This window comes from Pipistrellus kuhlii, unplaced genomic scaffold (assembly GCF_014108245.1).
Source record: "Pipistrellus kuhlii isolate mPipKuh1 unplaced genomic scaffold, mPipKuh1.p scaffold_m20_p_1, whole genome shotgun sequence".
Lineage (NCBI taxonomy): Eukaryota > Metazoa > Chordata > Mammalia > Chiroptera > Vespertilionidae > Pipistrellus > Pipistrellus kuhlii.
The window spans coordinates 111,394,426-111,408,126 of record NW_023425404.1 but is presented as its reverse complement, the minus strand read 5'-3'; the positions used below and the strand labels follow the sequence as shown (position 1 = coordinate 111,408,126).

The 13,701-nt window shown below is 32.6% G+C and overlaps 1 protein-coding gene across 1 annotated transcript in view; it reads left to right on the top strand.

The window, feature by feature from the left end:
* DNAJC1 (DnaJ heat shock protein family (Hsp40) member C1) overlaps positions 1-13,701 on the top strand; it is a 213,886-nt gene that overhangs the window by 67,873 nt on the left and 132,312 nt on the right. Inside the window, exons 4-6 of the mRNA XM_036459795.2 lie at positions 6,932-7,097; positions 7,964-8,061; positions 9,018-9,111. Coding sequence (XP_036315688.1) covers positions 6,932-7,097; positions 7,964-8,061; positions 9,018-9,111 — 358 coding nt within the window. The remainder of the gene's footprint in view (positions 1-6,931; positions 7,098-7,963; positions 8,062-9,017; positions 9,112-13,701) is intronic.

Sequence of the window (13,701 nt, the reverse complement as noted above, 5' to 3'; positions counted from 1 at the left end):
TTTTTACAGGGAAAAATTGTCTCATTAAACAGTTTGTTTATTATAAGTAAATGTTTTTTGTTTTTGCCAAGGTATGCAATATTTTTAAATGCATATTTAGAGTTACGTAATATGGAAATTTTTCACCAGGTTGATTCAATACTTATACGAGTAAGTATATTAGCAAGTTGTGACTTCATTAGATAAGATGTTTAACAAGTGTCTAGGCCTTGGGAAATACAAATACCACTTGACTTCAAACAAATGTCTTTTCATTTTTATATATGTCAGAAATAGCTCTTATCTGTGTCTTGTGGTCCTTTTTGTTCTTTTCAATTCCTTAAATGTTTTGGAATTGGACTGTTAAGTGATATTCAAGTTATTACCATCTCGATGTTTCCTCACTCACAAAATAATAAATACAATTTTGGGGTGAGCGAACAAACTTATATGAGTATGTACCTACAAGATAGGAATGAAAGAAAAATATTTGCTTCTTTCTCCTATTTCTTTTGTCCCCTTCCTTTCCCTGCCCTTCCCTTCCTCTGCTCCAGTGATCCTGCATTTAGGGTTAGTTAGTGCAGGCAACCCCTCACTTGGAGACTTCTCCGTGCCCCTTCAGAAGAGCAGTAATATGTTCACACAGCGGTGCATAGTGCTAATGATTTAAGAGGAGTCTGCAGAGAGGCTCCTCTTCTCTACTTCAGAATGTGTGGAATGTAGACAGTACTGCAATGGGCTTCAACGTGTTTTCAGTCAAACCCACAGTAGGAAATACATTCTGCATCATGCTTCAGGACAGACAGACATACGTGAAACAAAAATTTCACAAAACACTTTTTGTATGTGTGTGAAACAGACTGATGTTTTCTATTCTAGGTTAGGCTATTCTAATCATTTTTCTTTTTAAGACAATGCTGGTTGTCACCATTAAATTGATTTCATGAGTCACTAGTGGGCCACAATCTGCAGTTTGAAAATGCTGCTCCACACTAAAAGAGTACCTTTAAAGAAAGAAGTCGGTATTTGAGATTTTAGGCTAAGGCCAGCTAATATGGGTGTTAATATATCTTAAAGATAACCTCCCAGAATGATGCTTTGTAGCATTCTGAATCTTTCTTCAAATATATTATCTGGAATTATTCTATATCCTAAAATGTTAGCTACCACTTTTGGTCCTCACCCGAACTCTTTAATTTGAATACCTCAGTTTGTCAGATTGCAAAGCAAGGATTCAAGATATTCTCTTGAAGTGCTCTTTGCTTTATAACAAGGGCTGGCATTGGTCCAGACACCATAGCCAACATTCCTCTGGTTTGAGATAATCCATAGTGTTGAAAGAGTCCTAGAAGTATGTTGAAAGAAGTGCTGATTATTCTGTGCATATTTTCTAGTTGGTTTCTCTCACTGAGCCCCAAGTTTTGTTTTACACATCAAGAATGTGTCTGTAAAGATAGCTTTATTTAGTCTCCCTACATCTTTGGCATCAGATTTGGGCTTTTTGTTTGTTGTTTTCTTAAAAGTTAGTAAACTTTGTAACAATTTCTTTTAATTGCTGAAATTATTTCTCTCTTTTCAGAACAAATCACTTCTTATTTATAAACTCATCTAACATTTTCTTTTTAGGATTAGTTTCCTTTGCATTTCTTTTAGAGTGTTAATAGAAACAATGGGTCTGACAGTTATACCAACAACTGTAGTATTTATACCCCTTTAGGGACAAGTAGCTCTTGGGTAACTGGTTTTCCCTGAGGCAAAAGTCTTAACTAATTAAGCTAAGAACCACTCCTCTAAAGCTTGTGCCTTAGGCTAGGTGACCCATGAGTATTTAAACATATAGAAGAAATCACCTCTACAATTACCTAATGTTTATAATTCCTTTAGGGGGAAGAAAAAAAGAATAGTTTTATCTTCTAAAAGAAGGTTGTCTTATACTGGTAAAAAAAAAAAAAATGTTTTTGGTAACCCAATTATTTATTATGAAAATATTCTTAAATAAATGCTTTTAAAAATAACTTTCATTAATTTGCTATTTGGAAAATTGTCATAGACATATTTTCTTATTTATTTTCCTAACATAATTGTATTTTACTGAAATCAGGTGCATTATTTAAATTTTGGTAGAAAAGGGGATAGCAGTGAAATAAATAAAATAGCAAACTGGATAACCTTTTTACTTTTTTAAGGAAAATGCAAACTTTATTTTTTAAACAGTCTTTATTTAGATATATCTTAAAGATAATTTCCCAGAATGACTTGTGTACCATAAAAGTCACTTATATGAAGTATACAATTCAGTGTTTTTTGTGAGTTTACAGAGTTGTGCAAACCACCACAATCCACTTTTAGAACATTTCTATTACTTCAAAAACACTTCCTCTAGTTCATTTGTAAGCAATCCCCCTCTCTCTGACCCCTGCCCTAGGCAATCACTGATTTTTTTGTATCTATAAAGTTATCCTTTCTGAACTTTTCATATTAATTAAATTGTGTGCTATGTAGTCTTTTACACCTATCTTCTTTCTGTTACCATAATGTTCTTTTTTTTTTTTTTCTTTCCTAACTAGGTGCCTTTATTTCTTTCTTTTCTTTCTTTCTTTTTTTTTTTTAAATATATTTTATTGATTTTTTTTGGCCCCCCTCCCTCCCTCCCACACATCCCCTCCCTCCCCAGAGTTTTATGTCCATTGATTGTACTTAAGCATAATATTCTTGAGACACATCCATATTGTAGCATATACCAGTAGTTCATTTCTTTTTTACCGCTGAATAGTATTCCCTCTACAACTTTTCTTTGTCCATTCACCAACTGATAGACATTTAGTTTGTTTCCACTTTTTGGCTATGATGCACAATGCTGCTATGAATATTCACATGTAAGTCTTGGTGCGAACAGATATTTTTCATTTCTCTTGGGTAGATTCCAAGGAATGCAATTGTGAATAAACTTACGTCTTTTTTTCTCTCAAAGGCATCAGCTATATTGTGAAAATAACATGTTTTTCTGGTTAGTATAAGGAAGCCTAATATAGTAGTTCATTTTAAACTCCTTAGGTAATTTGCTTATTTGGGGAAATAACAGCTCAGCTTTGTTTGTTCATAAATTTCTATACAAGCCCTGAATATTAGCTGAAATAAAATACTGAGTAGATACCAATCATTTATTAAACGTATACACTAGAATGTGCTGTGGTAATATTAGCATATTTACTTTTGTTTAAAGTCTATTATAAATCTTCAACCAACATTCTTTTGCTAATCCATTCGTAAAACTTTAATATTGAATATTTTGTCTATTTTATGACACTATATTTGTAAAAGTTGAATGTTGTTTTTTAGTTTACTAAATAAAATCTCATTTTTTAAAATAAATCCAATGATGAAAACTATAGTTATATCAACCTTAATCTGCTAAACTTCTATTAATCCATTACCTAGTTATTGTAAATTTTATTATAGGTGTGTTTGAATAAAAATAAACATTAACCCACCAGTCAGTGTGGCTTAGTGGTTGAGCTTCAACCAATGAACCAAGAGATCAGCGTTTTACTCCCAATCTGGACATATACTACCAAGGTTGTGGGCTCCATTCCCTGTGTGAGGTGTGCAGGAAGCAGCTGATCAATGATTCTCTCTCATCATTGATGTTCCTGTCTCTCTTTTCCTAGGCCTTCCTCTCTGAAATCAATAAAAATATATTTTTAAAATTATAATAAAATAATAAACATTAACATGAGATTAAGAAATTTTAATACTTTCCTCAACTAGAAGATATGACATTAATTATATACAATATATATAGAAAGTGCTATTTACCATAGTTTTGGACGTGTGTGTGTGTGTGTGTGTGTGTGTGTGTGTGTGTATGTGTTTTAATAAAGGAGAGTAAGGTGAATTAAATTAGATTTGTTTTCCGTTTATGTTATGATCTTCGTACAATTGATTTTTACTCTAAGGTTCAAAATGTGATGTAAGTGATGTTGCTATATTGTTTGAAGTTAAAAATTAGTATGATAGAAAAATTCATACTTTAGGCAAATGATAGAATTATTTACACATTTGTTTTTATAATATACACATTTTCTATTTTAGTTTCATAGTTACTATTTTATATTTCAAAATAAGCTGTTATAAATTACATTAATTTTTTTAATCTACTGATAATTTAAATATTTTTAGATTTACTTGCTTTCCAATGTTTATATTAGGCTAAATATATGTGAAGAATTGCAAGATGTAGAATGGAACTTATTAATGATTATATAACCATTATTTTATGTCCATCATGTGCATTTTAAGAACATCAAATAAGGTAAATGTATATTGGACCATATGTTGGATCTATGGAATTGACCAATTAATGTTTTAATTTCCAAGATAATGTCTTTAGAGTTCCATATGGTTTTTTACATTAATTATATTTTCATCATAGATATTTACTTTTCTGGGGTTTTTAAGAACACATTGATGCATGGGTTAATCTGCTTTTAACAAAATGTTAAGAGTAATTTTATGAGCTGGGTTGTAGTACATTTTAACAGTGTTGTGTGTTAAATAGAGAAGAGCATACAATAGTGATATTTTAAGTATTACGTGTCAACACATTTTTCTTAAATAACATGAATATAGTGTTTGTATATTTTTAAAAATATCTTTGTTTTTAGTATTTCAGAAAAGAAGTGATTTATCTTTTAACAGCATATATTCTAAAAAACAGACTATAATAGAAACTGTCTTCCCTTAAAATGGCCAGCCGTGTGGGCCATAATGTTCATTGATAGTAAAATCAATAGAGCATTGATTCTAAACTTAATACTTGGAGACTGTTGTTTAGAGTGGCAGAAAAGCCAAGTAAATATCTAGTTCTGTTAATTGTGTTCTGTGCATGAGGCTTTGCTGTCTTAAATTGAGCTGTACACTGAGTACAGTTATCTGTGGGCTAGAAAATAGTCGCTGTTAAGAGAGATGTAGTATTTCATCATTGGTGGTGATAAAATGTTTGATATAAAATTCATAACTGTGAGTCCTGCTGTGTTTTCTTTCAGTACAGATCAAATTTAATACTTAATAATGCTCTTAGGTAATGGTTGCTACTTTCTTAGGTGTTCTTTATTAATAACCACACTTTTTACATGAAGTTATTTCATAAGAAAGGTTAGTTGAAATTAATGATTTTTATAGTCACCTTTTGTTCCCCTCAACAAATCTGAAGTGCATTATAGATTTAGAATAATTCAAGACTTAACATTCATTGGATTTCATTCAATTGTTGTCATCTTGCATTATAGCACTTGAAATCTTTTTACCAATCCATTTATAATTTAAAATCAGTCCATTTTTACAAAGATAGATTTAAATATAAATTTTTGAGGAAAGGAATGATAGCTTTTGATGAACTCATATTATTATGCTTTTCTGTTCGTGTTCAAGAATTGCTATAATATTGAAAAAAGGAGAATATTTAAATATTGAAATTTTTCTGGTCCAGCCACTACACAACATTTTAATTTGTAGACTCTTTACACAATTTGTCTTTTAAGAGTTCAGTACTAATTAATGTCCTTTGCTGTAAACATTAGTTATTATGATATCTATTGTTATTAATAATTTAACTTGATCTAAGTCAAGTTTTCTAGATTTGCTAATAAAATATATTTTGAATTTATAATCACTTTTTCTGCTAAAAAAAAAACTTGCATGTAATAACTCCGCTGCTTTATTTTTTAAGCATATTTCCAAGGTATCAATTTAATAACTATAAAAGTAGCTACTGCAGTTGTTGCATTTAAATTGATTTACATGAAAAGACTGGCAGTTTAGCAGCTGCGCTATTATTCTTAGATCAGTCAATTTACTTGAGAAAAACCTACTACTGAGTGCTACTGACCTGCCTGACAATATAGGCCCTATTTCTATTCCTGTAATTAGGCCTGGGACTAACTCAGAATATTTTTAATTAAAATATTTTGGTCAATGTGTTGCACCAAATTAGGCCTTTCAGTGAAGATTTAATTCTGGAAATAGTGTGATTAGAATATTTAATGAGTTGTGTTTCACTAAGATTAACAGGTTGTGTGAACATACAGTGTTTGTGACCATTTTGAGTTTTACAATCATAAATGCTACTCCTGATTTTTAACCTTAAAAAACATTTGCCACAGTAACTGTCTAACAGGTATATTTAAATTTAATTGAAGTTTTATTCTAAAGAAAGCTGATTTAAATGCGTTTTTAGGCAAGCTTTTATTTATGGTCTCCCCTTCCAGCAAAGCCAAAAGTGAGAAAATTGCCACTTAAATGTTTGCAAATAAACAGTTTTATTTAGAAACCTGACATAAACATAAGTTTACACACCTCTAATTTGGCATTTTTTAAATTCTCTTTCATAATGTGAGCAATGCAAAATTAAAAGAGCTCATTTTATAGGCTTTTACATTATTAAGTTTTGATAAAATAATATATATGTTTCAACCTTGAACTATGGTACAGAGGTGGGGGGAAAAGGCATTGACTGAAAAATTTACCCTGAATTTGATTCAATTAATGTATAATTCATGGTAACAAATAGAGCTCTTATCTTGATTGTTTTTTCCCCCCATCGAGATCCTTCCTTTCGTTGCTGACTTCATGGTTGGGCCTTTGCAGCAGACTGTGATAGAGAGAGACTATATGGCACCTTTAGTTTAGATGGCATTCCCGAAATCACATCATGGGGTCTCCTGAAAACATAAGATCTGGTGTCTACAGTATATTACTAGTACCTTTTTGAAGGTTGTCTGTGACTGGACCTACGTACAGTGTTTTCAATTTATAGGCCGCTGTAATGCTGATAATTTACATGAATGTTACCTATTTGGAGGAATTTTTTTCTCTTTTTAAATATGGGTATAAATAAAGTTTTTCATTTTTATTTCAAACTTCCCTTGAAAAACTGTTATATTTGCTACTGTAGGTATGATGATATTCTGATCAATGGACTTCCAGATTGGCGACAGCCTGTATTCTACTACAGGCGGGTGAGAAAAATGAGCAATGCTGAGCTGGCATTACTTTTGTTCATTATCCTCACAGTGGGTCATTATGCTGTGGTGTGGTCAATCTACCTGGAAAAACAACTGGTAAGTAAGTATTGGTAATAAATCAAATGATCCTAGCCTCCTTAATTTTATATGGAATTTCAAACATTTATTTTCAACTGATGAAAAGTTCAATGTTTTTATAAATACTTCTCATTTTAATAGTTTTGTGCTCAGTAGTTAGTGTTTGATATGTTTCTAAGTCAAGAAGAGCCCAGGTTAAAAGAAGAAAATATCCTTCTTTTTAAAAATGTGACTTTGAGTTTGTTATAAAATTTTGTGAAGATTCCATTATCTAACTGAAAATTAGAAGGTAGAAACTAGAGCCACGTTTTCTTAATTATCACCTTCCAAATAGAAATATTTTTCATGTAAAAATGATTTTAGAAATTTTTGTGTCACAGGCTGTTATATAAACAGTGTTTACTTTAAAAGTTTTTAACTAAGACTTGAAATTAGTATAATTTTATGATTTCATAGATCAATTGGTAAAAAGGTTATTGCATTTTTTTAGTCTAATAAACTCTACTACATAGTTTATTCTGCTGTGGATCTCTATATGCTAAAAACAAACATCAGAATTAACATCTATTTACTCATTCTTTTTGAAGTAACATTACTAAAGTTGGGTGAATGAGAAAAAGTTGAATACTCTCTCTGCTTAGAAAACTTTGATTGCTATGGAGATAGACTTGACTGACAGTTCTAAACTTCATGTGTGTTTAAGGACTGGATACTATGACAACAGTTATTGTTAAAGATTGATGATTTTACTTAATCATGTTGGACCCTACATACATTTGCATAAATGTTCCTTTATAATGTTTACCCTTCACAGTAGACTCTTGATAACATTTGAAGAGTACATGTTAATGATAACCTCTGACTATAATTCTTTCCACATTAAGGATGAACTGCTTGGTAGAAAAAAAAGAGAAAAGAAAAAAAAGGCAGGTGGCAAGACTGTGGATTTATCAAAACTTGGTGCTTCAGAAAAAAATGAAAGGTAGGACCATTATAAAAATATTTTATAATTTGAAACTGTTTTAAAATATTTCTTTAATGTAATCCAGTTTCATGTATCCATTTCAGACATGCTAGCATTTACATCTATAATAGGTTTTTTAAAAGACTAATAATGCGCCATATTTGTTTGTGAGACAAATTCTGATCTTAAGCAAAAATGCTACTTTTTCCTCTTGTGATGTGTTAATATATTTAAGTAATTAAACCCCCAAATTCTTATAGTTTAAAATTTGTAGACTGAACTTTAGAAACAGTACTACTAGATGAATCTGTCATTTAGTGTTTTGTTCAGGAGTGACAATGTGTATAGAGGCAGTGATATGCAGAACACTCTGAAAGATACTACCATTTCTTCTATCGATTTATAGAAAGAAAGAAAGGGTTTAAATAGTTCACACAGCAGGGCAGAACTGGATCAATGTAAGATGGAGATCAGAGACTATTCTGCAAGTCTTCTGTTCTGATGACATCAGTGAGTAATGCTTCAGTGAACTGCAAATGACATTAATTTTTATGTATTGGTTTGTTTATGCTACAGTCTTCATATCTGCTTGTCAGCACTGGGGAACACTCTGATGATGTTTAGTCTTTTATAGCTGAAGTAATCATAAGGTTTGAGAATTCATTTTGCAGAACTGATGAAAGTCTAGGTTGGAAAGGGATCTTTTGTTTCTTTATCTTTATAACTTGAGTAGGAGTCTCCTTTTCCAAATTCTTAGCTTCCTCTTACTTGCTATACATACTGCATTTATTGTAACTACTGTATTTCTTGATAGAATAAGTCAAAATAAATGATAATCAACACAAGTATTTCATTGAAAATTTCTTTTTTGTTGAAAGTCATTCAAAACAGAAATTATGATCTTTATAAAAATGTTTTATCTCACAGCTTTCTGTCAATATTTTTGCTTCTTTGCTTTTTTCCCCCCCCTTTAGATTACTGATGAAACCACAGTGGCATGATTTGCTTCCATGCAAGCTGGGGATTTGGTTTTGCCTTACACTAAAAGCATTGCCTCATCTAATCCAGGTAAAATGTAACTCTTTCATATAATATTAGATGCTTTCATTTTAATTATTCATGAAATAATTTATTCTCATGTTTGCTCGCTGAATGCTGATGTACAGTGGATGCTTCTAATGTTGATTGAACTGAATAGTATTTTTGTAAACCTAATTTAGAATGGTTCTAAAATAATTTAGTTATCTACTCTTATAACTCTTACATTGCTTTTAGGACACCTTAGAATCCCAAGACACTGGAAAAATAGGGGAAATGCTATCTATAGAACAGAAATAAAAGCAATAAAAATTTAATCTGCTGTTATTATTTAAGGCATATTCAGTAAAAAAGAACAGGGCTCAAATAGCTTGTCACACATTATTTTAGTAGCACTTAAATATATAGTATAAGAAAAAAGTTTACATGAGCACCTAATTATGCAAAAATGTAGTTTTCCATTTTATTTGCAACTTTAAGTGGAGTGAAGATGTTCTGTCTTTATTTTTATTTATTTATTTATTTTACATATTTTAATGATTTTTTTTTTGCCCCCCTCCCTCCCACATATCCCCTCCCTCCCCAGAGTTTTATGTCCATTGGTTGTACTTATATGCATGTATACAAGTCCTTCGGTTGATCTATTATCACCCCCAGATCCTCCTCCCCTCCCCGCTATAATTTGACAATCTGCTTGTTGCTTTACTGTCTCTATATCTATCTTTTGGTTCATCAGTTTATAATGATCTTTATTATCCACAAATGAGTGGGGTCATGTGGTGTTTCTCTTTAATTGATTGGCTTATTTCACTCAGCATGATGTTCTCCAATTCCATCCAGGTTGCTGCAAATGATGAGAGTTCCTTCTTTTTTATGGCAGCATAGTATTCCATTGTGTAGATGTACCATAGTTTTTGGATCCAATCATCTGCTGATGGGCACCTAGGCTGTTTCCAAATTCTGGCTATTGTAGATTGTGCTGCTATGAACATAGGGGTGCATATATCCTTTCTGATTGGTGTTTCTAGTTTCTTGGGATATATTCCTAGGAGTGGGATTACTGGGTCAAATGGGAGTTCCATTTTCAGTTTTTTGAGGAAATTCCACACTGTTCTCCACAGTGGTTGCACCAGTCTGCATTCCCACCAGCAGTGCACGAGGGTTCCTTTTTCTCCGCAACCTCGCCAACACTTGTCGTTTGTTGATTTGTTGATGTTGGCCATTCTGACAGGTGTGAGATGGTACCACATTGTTGTTTTGATTTGCATCTCTCTTATAATTAGTGACTTTGAGCATGTTTTCATGTGCCTTTTGGCCTTCCTTCTGTCTTCTTTTGAAAATATTCTATTTAGGTCCATTGCCCATTTCTTAATTGGATCATTCATCTTCCTTTTATTTAGTTGTATCAGCTGTCTGTAGATGTTAGAGATTAAACCTTTATCAGTGGTGTTATTTGCAAATATGTTCTCCCATACCGTGGGCTTTCTTGTTGTTTTGTTGATGGTTTCTTTTGCTGTAAAAAAGCTTTTTATTTTGATGTAGTCCCATTTGTTTATTTTCTCTTTAGCTTCCATTGCCCTACGGGCAGTATCAGTGAAGAAGTTCTTTTGGCATACACTGAGATTTTGCTGCCTGTGGATGCTTTCAGTATTTTTATGGTTTCCCATCTGATGTTTAAGTCCTGTATCCATTTTGAGTTTATTTTTGTGTATGGTGTAAGTTGGTGATCTAGTTTCATTCTTTTGCATGTGTCTACCCAATTTTCCCAACACCATTTATTGAAGAAACTGTCTTGACTCCATTGTATATTCGTGCCTCCTTTGTCAAATATTAATTGAGCATAGTGATTTGGGTTGATATCTGGGTTCTTGATTCTATTCCATTGATCTATATGTCTGTTCTTGTGCCAGTACCAGGCTGTTTTGAGAACAGTGGCTTTGTAATACAGTTTGAAGTCTGGTATTGAGATCCCTCCTACTTTATCCTTCTTTCTCAGGATTGCTGTGGCTATTCGGGGTCTTTTATTGTTCCAAATGAACTTCTGGAGAGTTCTTTCTAGGTCAGTGAAATATGCCCTTGGTATTTTAATGAGGAGTGCATTGAACCTATAGATCGCTTTAGGAAGTATGGACATTTTGATGATGTTGATTCTACCAATCCATGAACATGGTATGTTCTTCCATCTCCTTCCATCATCCTCTATCTCTTTTTTCAATGTCGTGTAATTTGCTGCATATAGATCCTTTACTTCCTTAGTTAAATTTATTCCTAGGAATCTTAATTTTTTTGGTGCGATGGTAAATGGAATTGCTTTTTTAGTCTCTGTTTCTGTAGTTTCACTGTTGGTGTATAGAAATGCCATGGATTTCTTGGCGTTAATTTTGTATCCTGCTACATTGCCAAATTCATTTATTAAGTCAATTAGTTTCTTAATGGAGTCTTTTGGGTTCTTTATGTACAATATCATGTCATCTGCAAATAAGGAAAACTTTACTTCTTCTTTTCCAATATGGATGCCTTTTATTTCCTCCTCTTGTCTAATTGCAATGGCTAGTACTTCCAGTACTATGTCAAACAGGAGTGGCGAGAGTGGGCATCCCTGTCTTATTCCTGTTCTTAGAGGGAATGGTTTTAGTTTTTGCCCATTGAGTATAATGTTGGCTGTGGGTTTATCATATATAGCTTTTATTATGTTGAGGTATGATCCTTGTACTTCCACCTTGTTAAGAGTTTTTATCAGGAAAGGGTGTTGTATTTTATCAAATGCTTTTTCTGCATCAATTGATATGACTATATGATTTTTATCTTTCAATTTGTTTATGTGATGTATCATGTTTATTGATTTGCGGATATTGTACCAACCTTGCATTCCTGGAATAAATCCTACTTGGTCATGGTGTATGATCTTTGTGATGCTCTGCTGGAGCCGATTTGCTAGGATTTTGTTGAGGATTTTGGCATCTATGTTCATGAGGGATATTGGCCTGTAATTCTCTTTCATTGAGTTGTCTTTATCTGGTTTTGGTATTAGGGTGATGCTGGCTTCATAGAAGGAGTTTGGAAGTGTTCCTTCCTCTTGAATTTTTTGGAAAAGTCTGAGGAGGATAGGTTTTAGTTCTTCCTTGAATGTTTGGTAAAACTCTCCTGTGAAGCCATCTGGCCCTGGACTTTTGTTTGCTAGAAGCTTTCTGATGACTGTTTCAATTTCTTCCCAAGTCACTGGTCTATTGAGATTTTTAGATTCTTCCTGATCGAGTTTTGGAAGTTTGTATTTTTCTAGGAATATGTCCATTTCCTCCAGGTTGTTCAGTTTGTTGGAATAGAGTTGTTCATAGTATTTTGTAACAATCTGTTGTATTTTGGTGCGGTCTGTTGTTATTTCACCTCTTTCATTTCTGATTTTGTTTATTTGGGTCCTCTCTCTTTGTTTCTTATTGATAGTTAGCCTGGCTAGAGGTTCATCTATCTTGTTTATTCTTTCAAAGAACCAGCTCTTGGTTTTGTTGATCTTATGTATTGTTTTTTTGGTCTCTATGTCGTTTATCTGTGCTCTGATTTTTGTTTTTTCCTTCCTTCTGCTTACACTGGGCTTTTCTTGTTGCTCCTTTTCTAACTCTTTGAGTTGTAGAGTTAGATCATCTGTTACCCTTTTTTCTAGTTTTTTTGCAATAGGCTTGTAAGGATATGAACTTCCCTCTCAAAACTGCTTTTGCTGTGTCCCATAGATTTTGGATTGTTGTGTTTTCATTGTCATTTGTTTCCAGGATGTTTTTAATTTCTTCCTTGATTTTTCTGGTAACCCAGTCCTTGTTTAATAGCATGCTGTTTAGTCTACATGTGTTTGATTTCTTTGGATTATTTTTATTGTAGTTAATTTCCAGTTTTATGCCATTATGGTCTGAGAAGATACTTGATATGATTTCTATCTTCTTAAATTTGAAGAGACTTTGCCTATGTCCCCAAATGTGGTCTGTGTTTGAGAATGTCCCATGTGCACTTGAGAAGAATGTATATTCTGTGGCTTTGGGGTGGAGTGTTCTGAAGATGTCAATTAATTCCATCTGGTCTAGTGAGTCACTTAGGATTGATATTTCTTTGCTGTTTTTTTGGTTAGATGATTTGTCGAAGGGTGACCGTGGGGTATTAAAATCTCCTACTATGATTGTATTGCTATTAATCTCTCTCTTAATGTCCTCCTGCAGTTTTTTTTATGTATTTGGGTGATCCTGTATTGGGTGCATATATATTTACCAGGGTTATTTCTTCTTGTTGGATTGTTCCCTTTAGTATTATGAAGTGGCCTTCATTATCTCTTGTTATGTCCTTCACTCTGAGATCTAATTTGTCAGATATAAGTATTGCTACCCCACCTTTTTTTTCATTTCCATTTGCCTGGAAAACTTTTTTCCATCCCTTCACCCTCAGTCTGTGTGCATCTTTTTTTCTGAGTTGGGTTTCTTGTAGACATCAGATGTATGGGTCTTGTTTTCTTATCCAGTCTTTTGATTGGAGCATTTAATCCATTTACATTTAAGGTTATTATTGATAGGTACTCATTTAATGCCATTTTTGTTCTATACCGGTGTTCCTTCTTCACTTCCTATTTCTTTATTTTTACAG